Raw genomic sequence first — 13,393 nt, 5'->3', positions numbered from 1 at the left:
ATTCACAGTAAATCATAGTTTGCTTTTAATTAAGTATAGTGTAATGTTACATGTGAACCACAACACTGAGAAGCTCACAAGTAGGGCAAGGTAGAGACAGTCAGAGGTAATTAGGCACTGTATGAAGAAATGCTTCCTTTTGAATCTATATCACTGGATGACTGAAGAACCAGACTACATGTTTGCTTAAATACGTAGCAGGCAGCTATGTACTTTGTTTTTCCTAACTAATTACAGGGGTAGAAAATTCCCCCTCTTAGATTCCTAGCCATGCCAGGGAGCAGAGGGTGATCTCACTCAAACTGCAGTGTGGGAGTGATGAAGACATAAGCCGAACCTTTCTGCTCACCCCTAGGTTCTGTAACTCCTGTGGAAAACAACATAGTTATGTATTTAAATGTTTGTCTTGTTTGGCCCTTTTGGTGTTTGGGAGCATGGAAAGTAAATTATCTATGGAAGTCTAAAAATAAAGTGGTGCTGCTCGTTGAAAACAAACAAACAATTTTTGTTCTTTCCATCCTATGCATGGTGTATCTACCGCCTATGTCACCAGACAATGATTGGTTTCAAACAGCCCTGCATGTTTGGTCCATACAGTGGTACCTCGGGTTACATACTCTTCAGGTTACATACGCTTCAGGTTACAGACTCCGCTAACCCAGAAATAGTGCTTCAGGTTAAGAACTTTGCTTCAGGATGAGAACAGAAATCGTGCTCTGGCGGTGTGGCAGCAGCAGTAGGAGGCCCCATTAGTTAAAGTGGTGCTTCAGGTTAAGAACAGTTTCAGGTTAAGAATGGACCTCCGGAACAAATTAAATACTTAACCTGAGGTACCACTGTACTTGGTTTTTGCTCCACGTTTCTTCCTGGTAAGTAGTACAGTGGTACCTCAGGTTGAGAACTTAATTCGTTCCTGAGGTCCGTTCTTAACCTGAAACTGTTCTTAACCTGAGGTACCACTTTAGCTAATGGGGCCTCCTGCTGTCACGCATCACCGCTGCGCGATTTCTATTCTCATCCTGAAGCAAAGTTCTTAACCCGAGGTACTATTTCTGGGTTAGCAGAGTCTGTAACCTGAAGAGTCTGTAAGCTGAAGCATCTGTAACCCTAGGTACCACTGTATTACAAGCACGTGAGAAGCCATCTCCTTTTGAATAACTGGCAGTGGGATGCAGTTCCTCTTCCTGAATCTTTCTGATTAATTCAATTCTCAGAACCTATGTAGAAAAAAAAACAAATATTGTTTTTGCCTGAGAGATAATGGGCAAAGGTTATTCTGACTGATGGGTGCAATCTACAGATATCTCAAACTTTGTTTTTATAACGGTTTTTTGCTTTCCCGGACCTCCCTTCTATTTTAGCCTGCCTGATTCCAGATGAGGGAACAGAATGAGCACCACATCACTGGCTCTAAGCTGTTCATCTTTCCTTTGTGAATACTGAGATTGCAGCTGCCAAATGAGGTTTTCATGGCTTTGGAAGGCTAATTATGATAATATTTGAGAACGCTGTTAACAAATAGTGTTGAGGGTATTAAAAGCGATGCCTGTAGCTGAATTGGTTGTCCTCTGTAGTATAGGAATCTTTGAATCTTTTGGTCAAATGAGATACTTAATGAGTTTTTCGGTCACAGCACATTACTAAATTAGATGTTATGTAATAAAACAAAAGTACTTGCATACCATATGGACTTTTTATTTTGGAACCTGGAACAGGCGATTTCATTTTTAATTAATTTAATGGAAAATGAATAGTGAAACACAGTGGGTGATAGCCAACTTCCTGTCAATTTTAGGGTAGATAAATGGAAAACTATTAACTTAAGTTAGTCCTGAGAAGTTTTGATTTTGACAGGTGTACTCTGGCTATATAATTGTTAATGATATTATCTGGGGTATTACACATCTTATCAGTTTTGACATTCTGATAATGAAATACTAATAAGTGACTTTTGAAAATGATAAAATGGCATACTGCTTAAGAGAGCTAAGGTAGGGCTTCTGAGATGCATTTTTGTAGAAAAATATTGTCTGTAATACATGTTTTTTCTAGGAAAAAACCACTTTATAACATTTGTTTATACATATATGAGAAATTATATTTCACTTCCTGATAATATTTTATGTATAGCACACAGACCTATTTAGATAATAATTTGTCCTACTAATTTTAGCTTCTGTTTGTAAGAACATGAACAAAAGGGATCTCAACAAAGTAACTCTTTTTCTAAGAATCAAAGCAAAACAAAGATCAATAATAAGACAGCATTGTACATATTTTCATGGGGACATGAGTAGAAATCCAATGCCACAGAGAGAAAGGAAATTAAGGAATAGGGCGGTGTCCACATTGATGTTTTCATTTTATCTGTATGCACAATTTCCTGTTAACCGCCAATGCTCTCTCTGTTTTGATCTTCTTGTACAAAACAATGCACAAGGATTAGAATTACAAGCATTTGCATGACTGATGTGGAATTAACTTTTGTTGGCCCTTTCTGTTGCCACATTACTAGCCTAGTTTCTTCAATGTTGCGACTTTTATTATTTATTATTATTTTATTATTAAAATAAATATTGGGGTGAATGTGACCCCTGTACCTGATAATGCCATTTGCTAGGTTGCCTACAATCCGATAAATAGGATTTATTATAAATGAAATAATAAATAAAATATTCCCTCCGAGGAGCTCAAGGTGGAATAAACCATTCACCCGCTTCCTAGTTTTATGATCACAACAATTCTGTGAGGTAGGTTAGGCTGACCGAGTGTGACTGGCCCAAAGTTAACCAGTGAGTTTCACTTCATTTCACTTCAGTGGTCTTAGGAATCTGTGGATGAGTTGAAAAGATATGGGGTTTAAAAAAAAGACCACCAAGCAGTCTGAGAACGAGACCAAGAAGAAAAACATAACTATCACAATCTGTGTATCTGAAGAAGTGTGCATGCACACGAAAGCTCATACCAAGAACTGACTTAGTTGGTCTTTAAGGTGCTACTGGAAGGAATTTTTTTTGTTTTGACTATGGCAGACCAACACGGCTACCTATCTGTAACTATCACAATCTTGATCACAATATCCAGAGAGGCCATATTATTCTAGCCCTCAGGTTTGCTGTGCCTCTCAATATAGTTGATTAAAAGCAGCAGCTCCATCTGCTGGCACTTGACAGTCACTACGCACAGAGTGCATTTTAATGCCTCTCAAATTCTACGTGCTTGCACACTTGGTATAGTTAAGGTTAATATAATCTTAATGATACCAAGTAGCATTCATATTTGTATAAAATTGGTCTCTGAATGAGGAAATACATGCATTTCAACTGTAGGGGGTTTTTAAGGGTGCTGGGAGAGGAAACCTACAGTTCCCATGATTCTTGGAGTATATCTGGGTGCCTTAAATATATGGTTGTGTAGGCAGCCCTATTGGGATGCGGGTGGCGCTGTGGGTTAAACCACAGAGCCTAGGACTTGCCGATCAGAAAGTTGGTGGTTCGAATCCCCGCGACTCGGTGAGCCACCATTGCTCGGTTCCTGCTCCTGCCAACCTAGCAGTTTGAAAGCACGTCAGAGTGCAAGTAGGTAAATAGGTACCGCTCTGGCGGGAAGGTAAACGGCGTTTCCGTGCGCTGCTCTGGTTCGCCAGAAGCGGCTTAGTCATGCTGTCCACATGACCCAGAAGCTGTACGCTGGCTCCCTCGGCCAATATAGCGAGATGAGCGCTGCAACCCCAGAGTCGTCCGCGACTGGACCTAATGGTCAGGGGTCCCTTTATCTTTACTTAGGCAGCCCTCCTTGCAAACACTGGGAGCTTCCAGGCAAAAGCTTCTTCAGGAGCACAAAAAGTACACCAGGCAGCATCTCAGAAGTACATCCTAACCAGAAATGTTATACAATGTTAATTAAGTGATAGTAGTACCCGTGCTTATTCTGCTAGTCAACAGGCAGCAATCAGAACAACCCCCCATGCTTGTAGGTGTTAAGCATTCTGAATTGCACTGCTGGTCATTTGCAAATACCCTGCCTAGACATGCACATGCAGAATCCCAGGCTGTCTTACAGTCTTATCATTTCAGTCACGGACACAGCAAAAATAATGTTTGAATATGTTTCTCCAAATAATGATTACATCTTACATTTCCAGCGACGCAAATACTAGGAACAGACTGTGTGTTGATGAAGCTGTTAGGGCACATCTGGAGCTGCCTCTTATCCTTCAATCTAATATGCTGACAGTTGACTCGGGACACAGACGGCCAAAGCTGCTCCCCTGGGCAGCTCTTGGAAGCTGCATGAACATCACAGCAAGGATTAGCACAGGTTTTTTGTGACCTGGCTTGATCCTCTGCTACACTGTAAGGGAGATAATTCTGTGTGGGTCACCGGAACATACATTATGAGCACTGTGCATGGCATGAGCACATTGCACATTCTAGGGTGTGCACATTTCACGTTTGCTGATTGTGACAGTCCAGATGTGAAGCTGCTCTTGCATAATGCTTGTATATTCGTCTTAGAGTTTAATGAGTGTAATCTGGATAAAGCTATATGCTCTTTAGTTCATTGGAAACAACAAAAGATTTCAATGAGACTACTTTGTCTAATTTTCCTTCAACTGCATCATTATTTTCATTATCCCCATTAATGCTTTCTCCCCTCATAGTAAACAAAAGGTACAGATAGGTAATTAAATCTACAACAAATCTACATTTGCAAGCAAAATGTGAACAAAGATTTGGTCTTCACTGTTGAATACTTGGAAAAGAAATGTTAAGGCGTATGGAACACTTAGAACACTAGTCCTTCTGCTGATAACTCTTTTCAGGATAGCACATGCTGGGTAGATTTTAATAAGTTCAGTATTCAGTTTTGCTGTTTCATCACTTCTCTTTTACAATATATATCTACAGCCTCTTCTGCAGTCAAAATCTGCATATGAAGGCTTTCTTACTCTCAGTATATAGGAAAATGGGAAGGGTTGGATAACAATAAGCAAATGACTCACTTGTGTACTGTCTGCATGATGGAATAATTTATAGAGTCGTGAAATGCTGTAGACATACATTCTTTCAAACTAAGAGTGATTATGTGTTAAGGAAGCTACAGCTGAGCAATGGCATTTGGGGAAGTTCCACACGACAATGTTAAGTTTATTTTCTCTCCGCATAGTGCTTTCCTTCCACACAGTGGGGTATATATGGGGAAGTATATGTGTGTAAATGATAGAGCACAACCATTTCAGCTTTTAGCTGGAGGTATGTTACCAAAATTTGGGGGACACAGGTGGCGCTGTGGGTTAAAGCCTCAGCGCCTAGGACTTGCTGATCGAAAGGTCGGCGGTTCGAATCCTTGCTGCGGGGTGCGCTCCTGCTGCTCGGTCCCAGCGCCTGCCAACCTAGCAGTTCGAAAGCACCTCCGGGTGCAAGTAGATAAATAGGGACCGCTTACCAGCGGGAAGGTAAACGGCGTTTCCGTGTGCGGCTCTGGCTCGCCAGAGCAGCGATGTCACACTGGCCATGTGACCCGGAAGTGTCTCCGGACAGCGCTGGCCCCTGGCCTCTTGAGTGAGATGGGCGCACAACCCCAGAGTCTGGCAAGACTGGCCCGTACGGGCAGGGGTACCTTTACCTTTACCTTTATGTTACCAAAATTAGCTGCATTCCTTCTTAGCACATCTTTCTATCCTGGAGAGTAGCATACAAAAAGGAGAAAAGAAGCTAAAACCACACAGAGATGCTCTTGTGTTGAAACAAAAGGAGAGCATGTTAGCTAGCTATCCAGGTACAAAGGGGAATTGCTGAAATATTAACAAGATATCATTAAAAATAACTAGCTGCTGGAATTTGGAGGAGAGGAAAGGATAATGGTCAGATTTTGACAAAGTAGTTGAACCTGACTCCTATTGTTTTCAGTGTGTACTAAGTTCACCTAACTTAGCTCTGGCTCCACCCCAGATAAGTGTGGCACGCCTTTTACTTATTCATGTTCACATACCTACAATGAATATTGTAATGGGAGATAGTTAACATTGTGCTCTGGTGAGTTGCTTTCTGACCAGCACCTCAAAAACAAATTATTATGTTAAGCATTTTAAAGCAACTGACAATGAAACAACAAAAATATATATGAAACAACATGCAGCCAGCAATTTTAAAAACAGCAGTTCACCAAAACTTTAAATTCAGTAACATGTTTTTAAAATGTAGTAGGTTTCACCTTATGGTAATAATAGGCACTTCACAGATCTGCCCAGGAAAGCTATTTCAAAGGTGAGAGGCTACCACTGAAGAAGCTAATTCCCCAGTTGCCATTCACCTCATCTCCTGAATATTGGGTTACCTGTAGACCAGCCTGAGAAGCAGATCTTTTGGGAAGATTTCTATTGAAGAAGGCAGTCCTTTAAAAATCCTGCTAATAAGCCATTTGGGGCTTTAAAGGTCAAGAACAGCCCTTTCAGCTGTGCTTGAAAACAGACTGGTAGTCTCTATAGATCTTTTAGCACAGGCAAGATGTGGTGAATCTGGCTCATCCCAGCCTAACAATTTAGCTTCCATTTTCTCGTCTGCTCTATCCACCAGAGCCTTTCTTTGCATGCAGGGAAAGTCCTTAATTCACTGATGGTTTAAGGCCAGTCGAAGCCGTTCCCAGGATGTGGCCACTGTCACATGCTAATAGTTTCTATGAGCCACAGGTGAGAGCTGAGTGCAGAGTGGGGACCAAAGAGGGGCAAACCACCCCAGAAAAAGCACAATGTGTCCCCCCCACCAGAGGTACTAGCCCTGCTCTAACACCTCATACACCCCATGGCGTTAGTAGGTGATGTGATTCTGTATGTATGTTGTTTCCCTCTAGCTAACGCTATTTACACAGTACCAGCTTAACATACAACGGGTTGTTCTTTTTCTCAGTTTGGATTGAAGCTGGTGTGGGGAATAATTCATCAAAACACAGTATTTAAATTTTTAAAATGACAGATATGATTTGAATTACATGTAGATATGAATTACAACTAATGTTATGTGTACACTGCTTCTCGGACCAGCAGTGTTAGTGCACTGGAAGCAGAGTAAATGGGGTAGGTTCACAGCCTTAGATGAACTCTCCCCTGTTCCTTCATTAGCCTTTTGTCCAGTTTTATGGCATGACATAGGAAACCACAGAGCTCGGGGAGCAATTTACCTCTGTGAGGAAAAGAGATTCCATCGTTTAAAGCAGGGAGGAAGAGGGTCAGAACAGCAGCTTTTCAGGCTCATGTCTTGGTATATGCAAAATATTTTTAGAATACTTTTGTACTAAAGGAAATAAACATTTATGTAGGATTGTGAGCAGATCCACCCGGCCTAGGAAGTATGTACATTTTGTCCTGGGTAACATTGCTGATTAGATTTTGTATAAACATGTTAGTAAGCCGACAATGTTATTCTGAGTTTGCTATGAGTCGAGAGGGCTGAATTGCTTTAGGAAATGAGTGGCTCCGTGTTAACGTACAAGAGTTAAAATCATGAAGGTCTGAGGACGTTTCTGCTTTTGGTGCTGAATTGCTGTGTGGCATATTGCATGTCACTGTAATCACTCTGTGGTCTAACTCCCAGAATTCTTAAAATCCTTGTGGCAATATGTCAGACTATCGATTATACATTTGCAGTGTGTTGTACGCCTATTGAGTAACAGTTATAAAGTGTGACGGATGAACATGCAGATGAATTCAGAGTTGAGATTACTTTTTTACCGCTTTCGAAAAGCAAACCATATTGAATATTAGATCATTATTATGGAATAGATGCTGCTTTTATAAATATAATTATTATGCCCACATATATTATAGGAGCATCTTATAATTCATAATTCTTGTCAGTTGTTCAGTGATAGATCTGAGCTAATATTGAAATGCTTCGGCTTAATTTGGATTGAATTTTGTTCAGCCAATGCATTTGTCATTTCATTAGCATGGCAGACCATTAATCTCATTCATCAAAACTGTCCTATACTGTGAGCTGAGCGAGCAATGACATGTTCGGCTACTGCCTTCATTTTATTTTGCATGGCTTGTTAAATTTTGTTGCAAGCTGCCTTGAGAATGAAGGCCAGGAAGTAGAATATAAATATTTGAAATAAACTAATAAATCTTTACTAAAATACCAACAGTGATATTCTTCCTTCCTGTTTGGAACATGGCCAGTCTCTAAGAAAATAGTTTCTTCTTAAAATCTGTTACCAAGGAGTTCAGCCTCACTGTCATTTTAAGTATGCCTCTAGGCCAGGGTCATCCAACACATGGCCCCTCAAGGCCTTTTTTGGTGCGCGCACAGACACACACACACACACACAGCCCACGCATTGCCTTCCCAAAGCTGAGTAAGCGAGCCGCTGGGCTTTGGGATTATGGTGTGTGTGTGTGTATGTATATAGTCAGTCTCTTTGCTTTCTCTCATCAGCAGAGACTTCCGATTTAGTCTGGCTATTATGTGTGGTAAAAATTCATTCATGTTTAATTAAAAACACCTAACATAATTTGAATGCTAAGGCTGATGGTGCACATATCTTTTGTGATGAGCATGTTACATCTCATCTGCACTGCATATTACATCCTAGTTAGAATAATGTTGACCACAGCCGCATCATGCATGTGCACAAACACTACATAAGAAGTGTTGTATAAGGGAGCATTTTCATTTCTATTTGATTTGTTGTTTTTTCTAGGCAATTTAAATTATGTTTTTCTGCAATTAAGAATCAGGATAAGGATAATAACGATTACCTCCTTTATTGCATTGTGTGATTATGCTTATCAGTTCCAATGTGCAAAGTATCCAATAGGTTATAACTTAAAGATACAGTACTGCTGCCTTGTACATTGCACCACAAACCAGGTTCTCTTATCATCTTAGCACTTTTCCACTTCATGACTGGATAGCTTTTCAGACTTAGGGTACAATTGAAGGTATATTACTTGCACTCAGGCTGTGTAAACACTAGAAAGCACATTCAGAGCACATTATTCCTTCCTCAAAGAATTCTAGGCACTATCATTGCTGAGAATTGTAACTCAATGAGGGGTGAATTGCTGTGCCCAACTTTCTTTGATTGAGAGAATGTGCTTAAAGTGTGCTTTAAAGGTATAGCATGTGTGCTGTCTCAAGAAGCATACTTACTATGTACCGATATTTGTCAGATGTACATCATATTCATGAACTGTGAGAAACTAGCTCTGCTCATTTGCAGGGAAGGGAAATAATGTACTATTGGATCAAATTGCTAGGGGTACCAGCTGAGCTACAGAATAAGAGGTCAAATAAGAAAGCAATGTGTTGCATTGGCTACTAAGTTGATAAAAAGAACTGAAGTATTTGCTTGGTCTGAAAACCAGGAACAGACTGCTCAACAAAATTAATATCGAGAGTGTAGTTAGGAAAATGGAGGATAATTTATTTGTGTATCAAACAAAAAGCCCTATGGATTTTTTTTTAATCTGGAAGACATTTTGTGCTAAGTATGGTATTAACTTTATCATTTGATGCCAGTTTTGAGTAATATGGCACTGTTTTGGTATGAGCAGCATAGTCTACTCAGAAGGAAGTATGTTATATTCAGTTGTGCTTACTCCCAGGCAAGTGTGTATAGGACTACAACATTAGATTCCTAGTATTTACTATTTTAGGGGATTGTGTGGTGCTAACTGGATGTTTATACTAGTGTTCTGCATGGCTGAATGAGCAGAACACTTATTTCCCCATTGGCCCAAGTTCCTGCATTGCAATAATGTTCCCACATCACAAATAATGTCATGCTTTGTGATCTTATATTAATTTCTTCTTAGAATTATTTATGAATTATTTCATAGAAAACTAAGGTTGAATTTTAATCTCTTATAGGTTGAAAGACATGATATGAATACCCTCAGCCTGCCTCTTAATATTCGCCGGGGAGGTTCGGACACCAACCTCAACTTCGATGTACCTGATGGTGTGTTTGAGTTTCACAAAGTAAAACTCAGTGCAGACAGTTTGAAGCAAAAGATTCTGAAAGTTACGGAGCAGATCAAAATAGAACAAACAGCTCGGGATGGGAATGTTGCAGAGTATTTGAAGCTCGTGAACAGTGCGGACAAACAACAAGCGGGTCGAATTAAACAAGTATTTGAAAAGAAGAATCAAAAGTCTGCCCATTCCATAGCCCAGTTGCAGAAGAAATTGGAACAATATCACAGAAAGCTCAAAGAGATAGAACAAAATGGTTCCTCCAAAAGTACCAAGGATACTTCCAAAGACAGCCTGAAGGAAATCCAACATTCCCTGAAAGATGCCCATGGGAAATCTCGTACTACTGGCCAGAGCAATGAGAGCAGCAAAACAGGTGTTCCAGGAGTCTCCTTGACACCACCAGTGTTTGTTTTCAGCAAATCCAGAGAGTTTGCAAACCTGATCCGGAATAAATTTGGTAGCGCTGACAATATTGCTCACTTGAAGAGCAGCCTGGATGATTTTAGGCCGGAAACTACTTCCAGGGCCTACGGCGGAAGTGCCACTATAGTGGCCAAGCCAAAATACACCAGTGACGATGAGTGCTCAAGTGCAACATCTGGCTCTGCGGACAGCAATGGAAACCAGTCCTTTGGCCATAGTGGAACAAATGCTCTGGAAAGCCATGGGAAACTATCAATTCTCTTTGAGGGACTGCGGGAAATAAAGGAAGCACAATCCCAGCTGGCAGATGACATTGAGAATTTAAAAGTACAATTCAAAAGAGAGTATGGCTTTATTTCTCAAACGCTGCAGGAGGAAAGGTACAGGTACGTTATTATGTTGGCCAGTTGAAATTGATTTTCACAGATAGGTGAGAATGAGGTGGTGTCAAAGCAATGCAACAAAGAGAAGAATGAACTAAGTACCCTTGAACTCCACCCATGACAATGATCAGCTGCATGTACTACATAGGCACATGTTAACGCTTCCCCATCATATATGCACTTGAAGAGGCTACCACATTTGCTGTTAGGGTAATGGGTGAAGTGTATTCTCAGAGTTCTCAGCAGGCTTATCAGGTGAGCACTCGTGGGGTAAAAAACCTCTTGTCATGTTAGTTTCTATAATCACATGCAAAAACTTACAACTTAGAATGGCAGTAATAATAATAATAATAATAATAATAATAATAATAATAACTTTTTAAAAGGTTTACAATGTTCAGCTTGTATTCAAGGTAGTATACTTTTCTAATGCCAGTAGGGTTTCAGCTCAAGGAAACAAAAAGTTACCCTGATAAAGAATGGTGATGATGCAGCCTACAAATAAGGAGGGATGCACTTTCATTAGATTTCACATAAAAGCCAAGTAAATTTTGTTTTTGTTAAGGTATGAGCGATTAGAAGACCAGCTGAATGATCTAACAGACCTCCACCAGCACGAGACAGCCAACTTGAAGCAAGAACTTGCTAGTATTGAAGAAAAGGTGGCGTATCAGGCCTATGAACGGTCGCGAGATGTTCAGGTACCAACTTTTGAAATGAAGTAACAGATTATTTTTTTGTTTCCAGAGAATTAGCCACTGTGGTCCAGTGATGAAAGCACAGGATTTTTTAGACTGAAAGATCTGAGTTCCAATTTAAGAGTAGTTTTGGGCCTTTGGAGATGGAGAAGGAAGTCACTCATGCTTCCTATTCTTTGTGTCTTTAAAAAGAACTTTTGCAGCTCCCTCTCAAAGAAATACTGTGAATCCAATGCAGCTTTATTCAGATGACTAAGTCCCCACTGCATTCAATAAAGCTTATTCCCTTTCACTTTTAGGATTGCAGCCATAAACTCATAGCCAGAGCCTTCACATCTAACCACTAATTTTTCACATTTATCTCTGAAGGAACTATAGTGTGGAAATGACATTGCTCTTGCAAGATAGGAACAACTGCAGTTCTCCGTGGGAAAAATTATAACCTCCCTCACTAGGCTGTTGTGGGAATGAACAAAATAAGTATAGAAAAGTGCTATTGAAAGAATTGTTTTTAATCAGTCCGTGTGATCAGAGGATACGAGACTGAACATGAACACTGGCCGTTGCACAGTTCTCCTTCAAGGAGGAAAAAGACATCCACAATTCTGTGATTCTGTGTACTGTACATTTATGTATGGTTGGAGACAGGCAGGGGAAGAGTGCTCTTATGTTCAAATCTGGCTGTCCACCGTGAGAACAGGATGCTGGACAAGATAGGCCATTGGCCTAATCCAGCTGCCTGTTCTAATGTTTTTGTGTTAATACATTTTCTACTTTGGGGGTGCATAGAATTATAGAATTGTAGAGTTCGCGATCAAACAGTTGTAAATTGTTTTGCTAATTGATTTATGCACAGATGGGGGTAATGTCCTTAACTGATCAGATAGAATGAAAATGTATTTTATGTATGAAAGTGATGGTTCCTTAACTTTTCTTTCCCTCCTTCCTCTTCCTATTTTATAGGAAGCTTTGGAATCTTGCCAAACACGGGTCTCTAAGCTGGAGATTCATCAGCAAGAACAGCAAGCCCTGCAGTCAGAAACCGTTAATGCCAAAGTCTTGCTGGGGAAATGTATAAACGTAGTCTTGGCCTTCATGACCGTAATCCTAGTGTGCGTCTCCACCATAGCCAAGTTTATAGCTCCTATGATGAGAAGCCGTTTCCATATCATTTGCACCTTCTTCGCAGTAACACTTCTTGCAATTTTATGCAAAAACTGGGATCACATTGTCTGTGCCATAGAAAAGATGATCATACCAAGATGAATCCACAATGCCCAGAGCATTTTTGTTTTTAAAAGAAGAAATACTTCTAAACAAACTACCAAATCTTTAATTTTGCAGTTTACCTGTGCAGACTAAATGAAGACTTTTCTATTGGGTATTAAAATGTGATGGTGACAACTCCTGGCAGTGTATTTCACCTCATCAGTCACCTTTTATGAAAGGAGGTGAATCTGTTATAGACTAATTACTTGTGTAAATCTTTCTGCCTTAATCTAATCTACTTTTTCTATGCTACAGAAATCCTGAACAGTCAAGTCTTGAATACATGATCTTAACTAGACTGGGGTTTAGGAGGAGTATAGTATAAATAAGAAACAGCAATCCTAGTTGGGAGGTTGCATATTCATAAACAGTCACCTGCATCATTCCACTTTCGCAAACAGTAAGCTGAGATTTACACACCTTGGAGAAGTGCTGGTCACATTTTCGGCATCTCCTGAAGACAGATATTTATAAGGTAGAAACTGTGATGGAGTTTATTATCTCTCTTGCCTGTTGCTGACATTGGCCCAATAGTCAAAGAGGATTCTTATTTAAACCTTGCCCCAAAATTGTTTTTGCCTTACAGTTTAGTTTATATTAAATGTTATATTCCATTCCACTTCTGTTTCATGATCTTAAA

The 13,393-nt window shown here is 40.0% G+C and overlaps 1 protein-coding gene across 3 annotated transcripts in view; it reads left to right on the top strand.

Annotated features, from left to right (window-relative positions):
- The window catches only part of TMCC3 (transmembrane and coiled-coil domain family 3), a 99,343-nt gene extending 86,203 nt beyond the window's left edge, over window positions 1-13,140 (top strand). For all 3 annotated transcript variants that reach the window (XM_081926643.1, XM_081926645.1, XM_081926644.1), the window contains exons 2-4: window positions 9,873-10,789; window positions 11,352-11,487; window positions 12,448-13,140. In XM_081926643.1, the coding sequence (XP_081782769.1) occupies window positions 9,873-10,789; window positions 11,352-11,487; window positions 12,448-12,750 (1,356 nt within the window). In that variant the 3' untranslated portion in view covers window positions 12,751-13,140. The remainder of the gene's footprint in view (window positions 1-9,872; window positions 10,790-11,351; window positions 11,488-12,447) is intronic.
- Window positions 13,141-13,393: the final 253 nt, after the last annotated feature.

The sequence above is a fragment of the Podarcis melisellensis genome (genome assembly GCF_964234715.1).
Source record: "Podarcis melisellensis genome assembly, chromosome: 10".
NCBI lineage: Eukaryota > Metazoa > Chordata > Lepidosauria > Squamata > Lacertidae > Podarcis > Podarcis melisellensis.
Note: the sequence above shows the minus strand (reverse complement) of the source record. Positions and strands in the feature narration are given on the sequence as shown.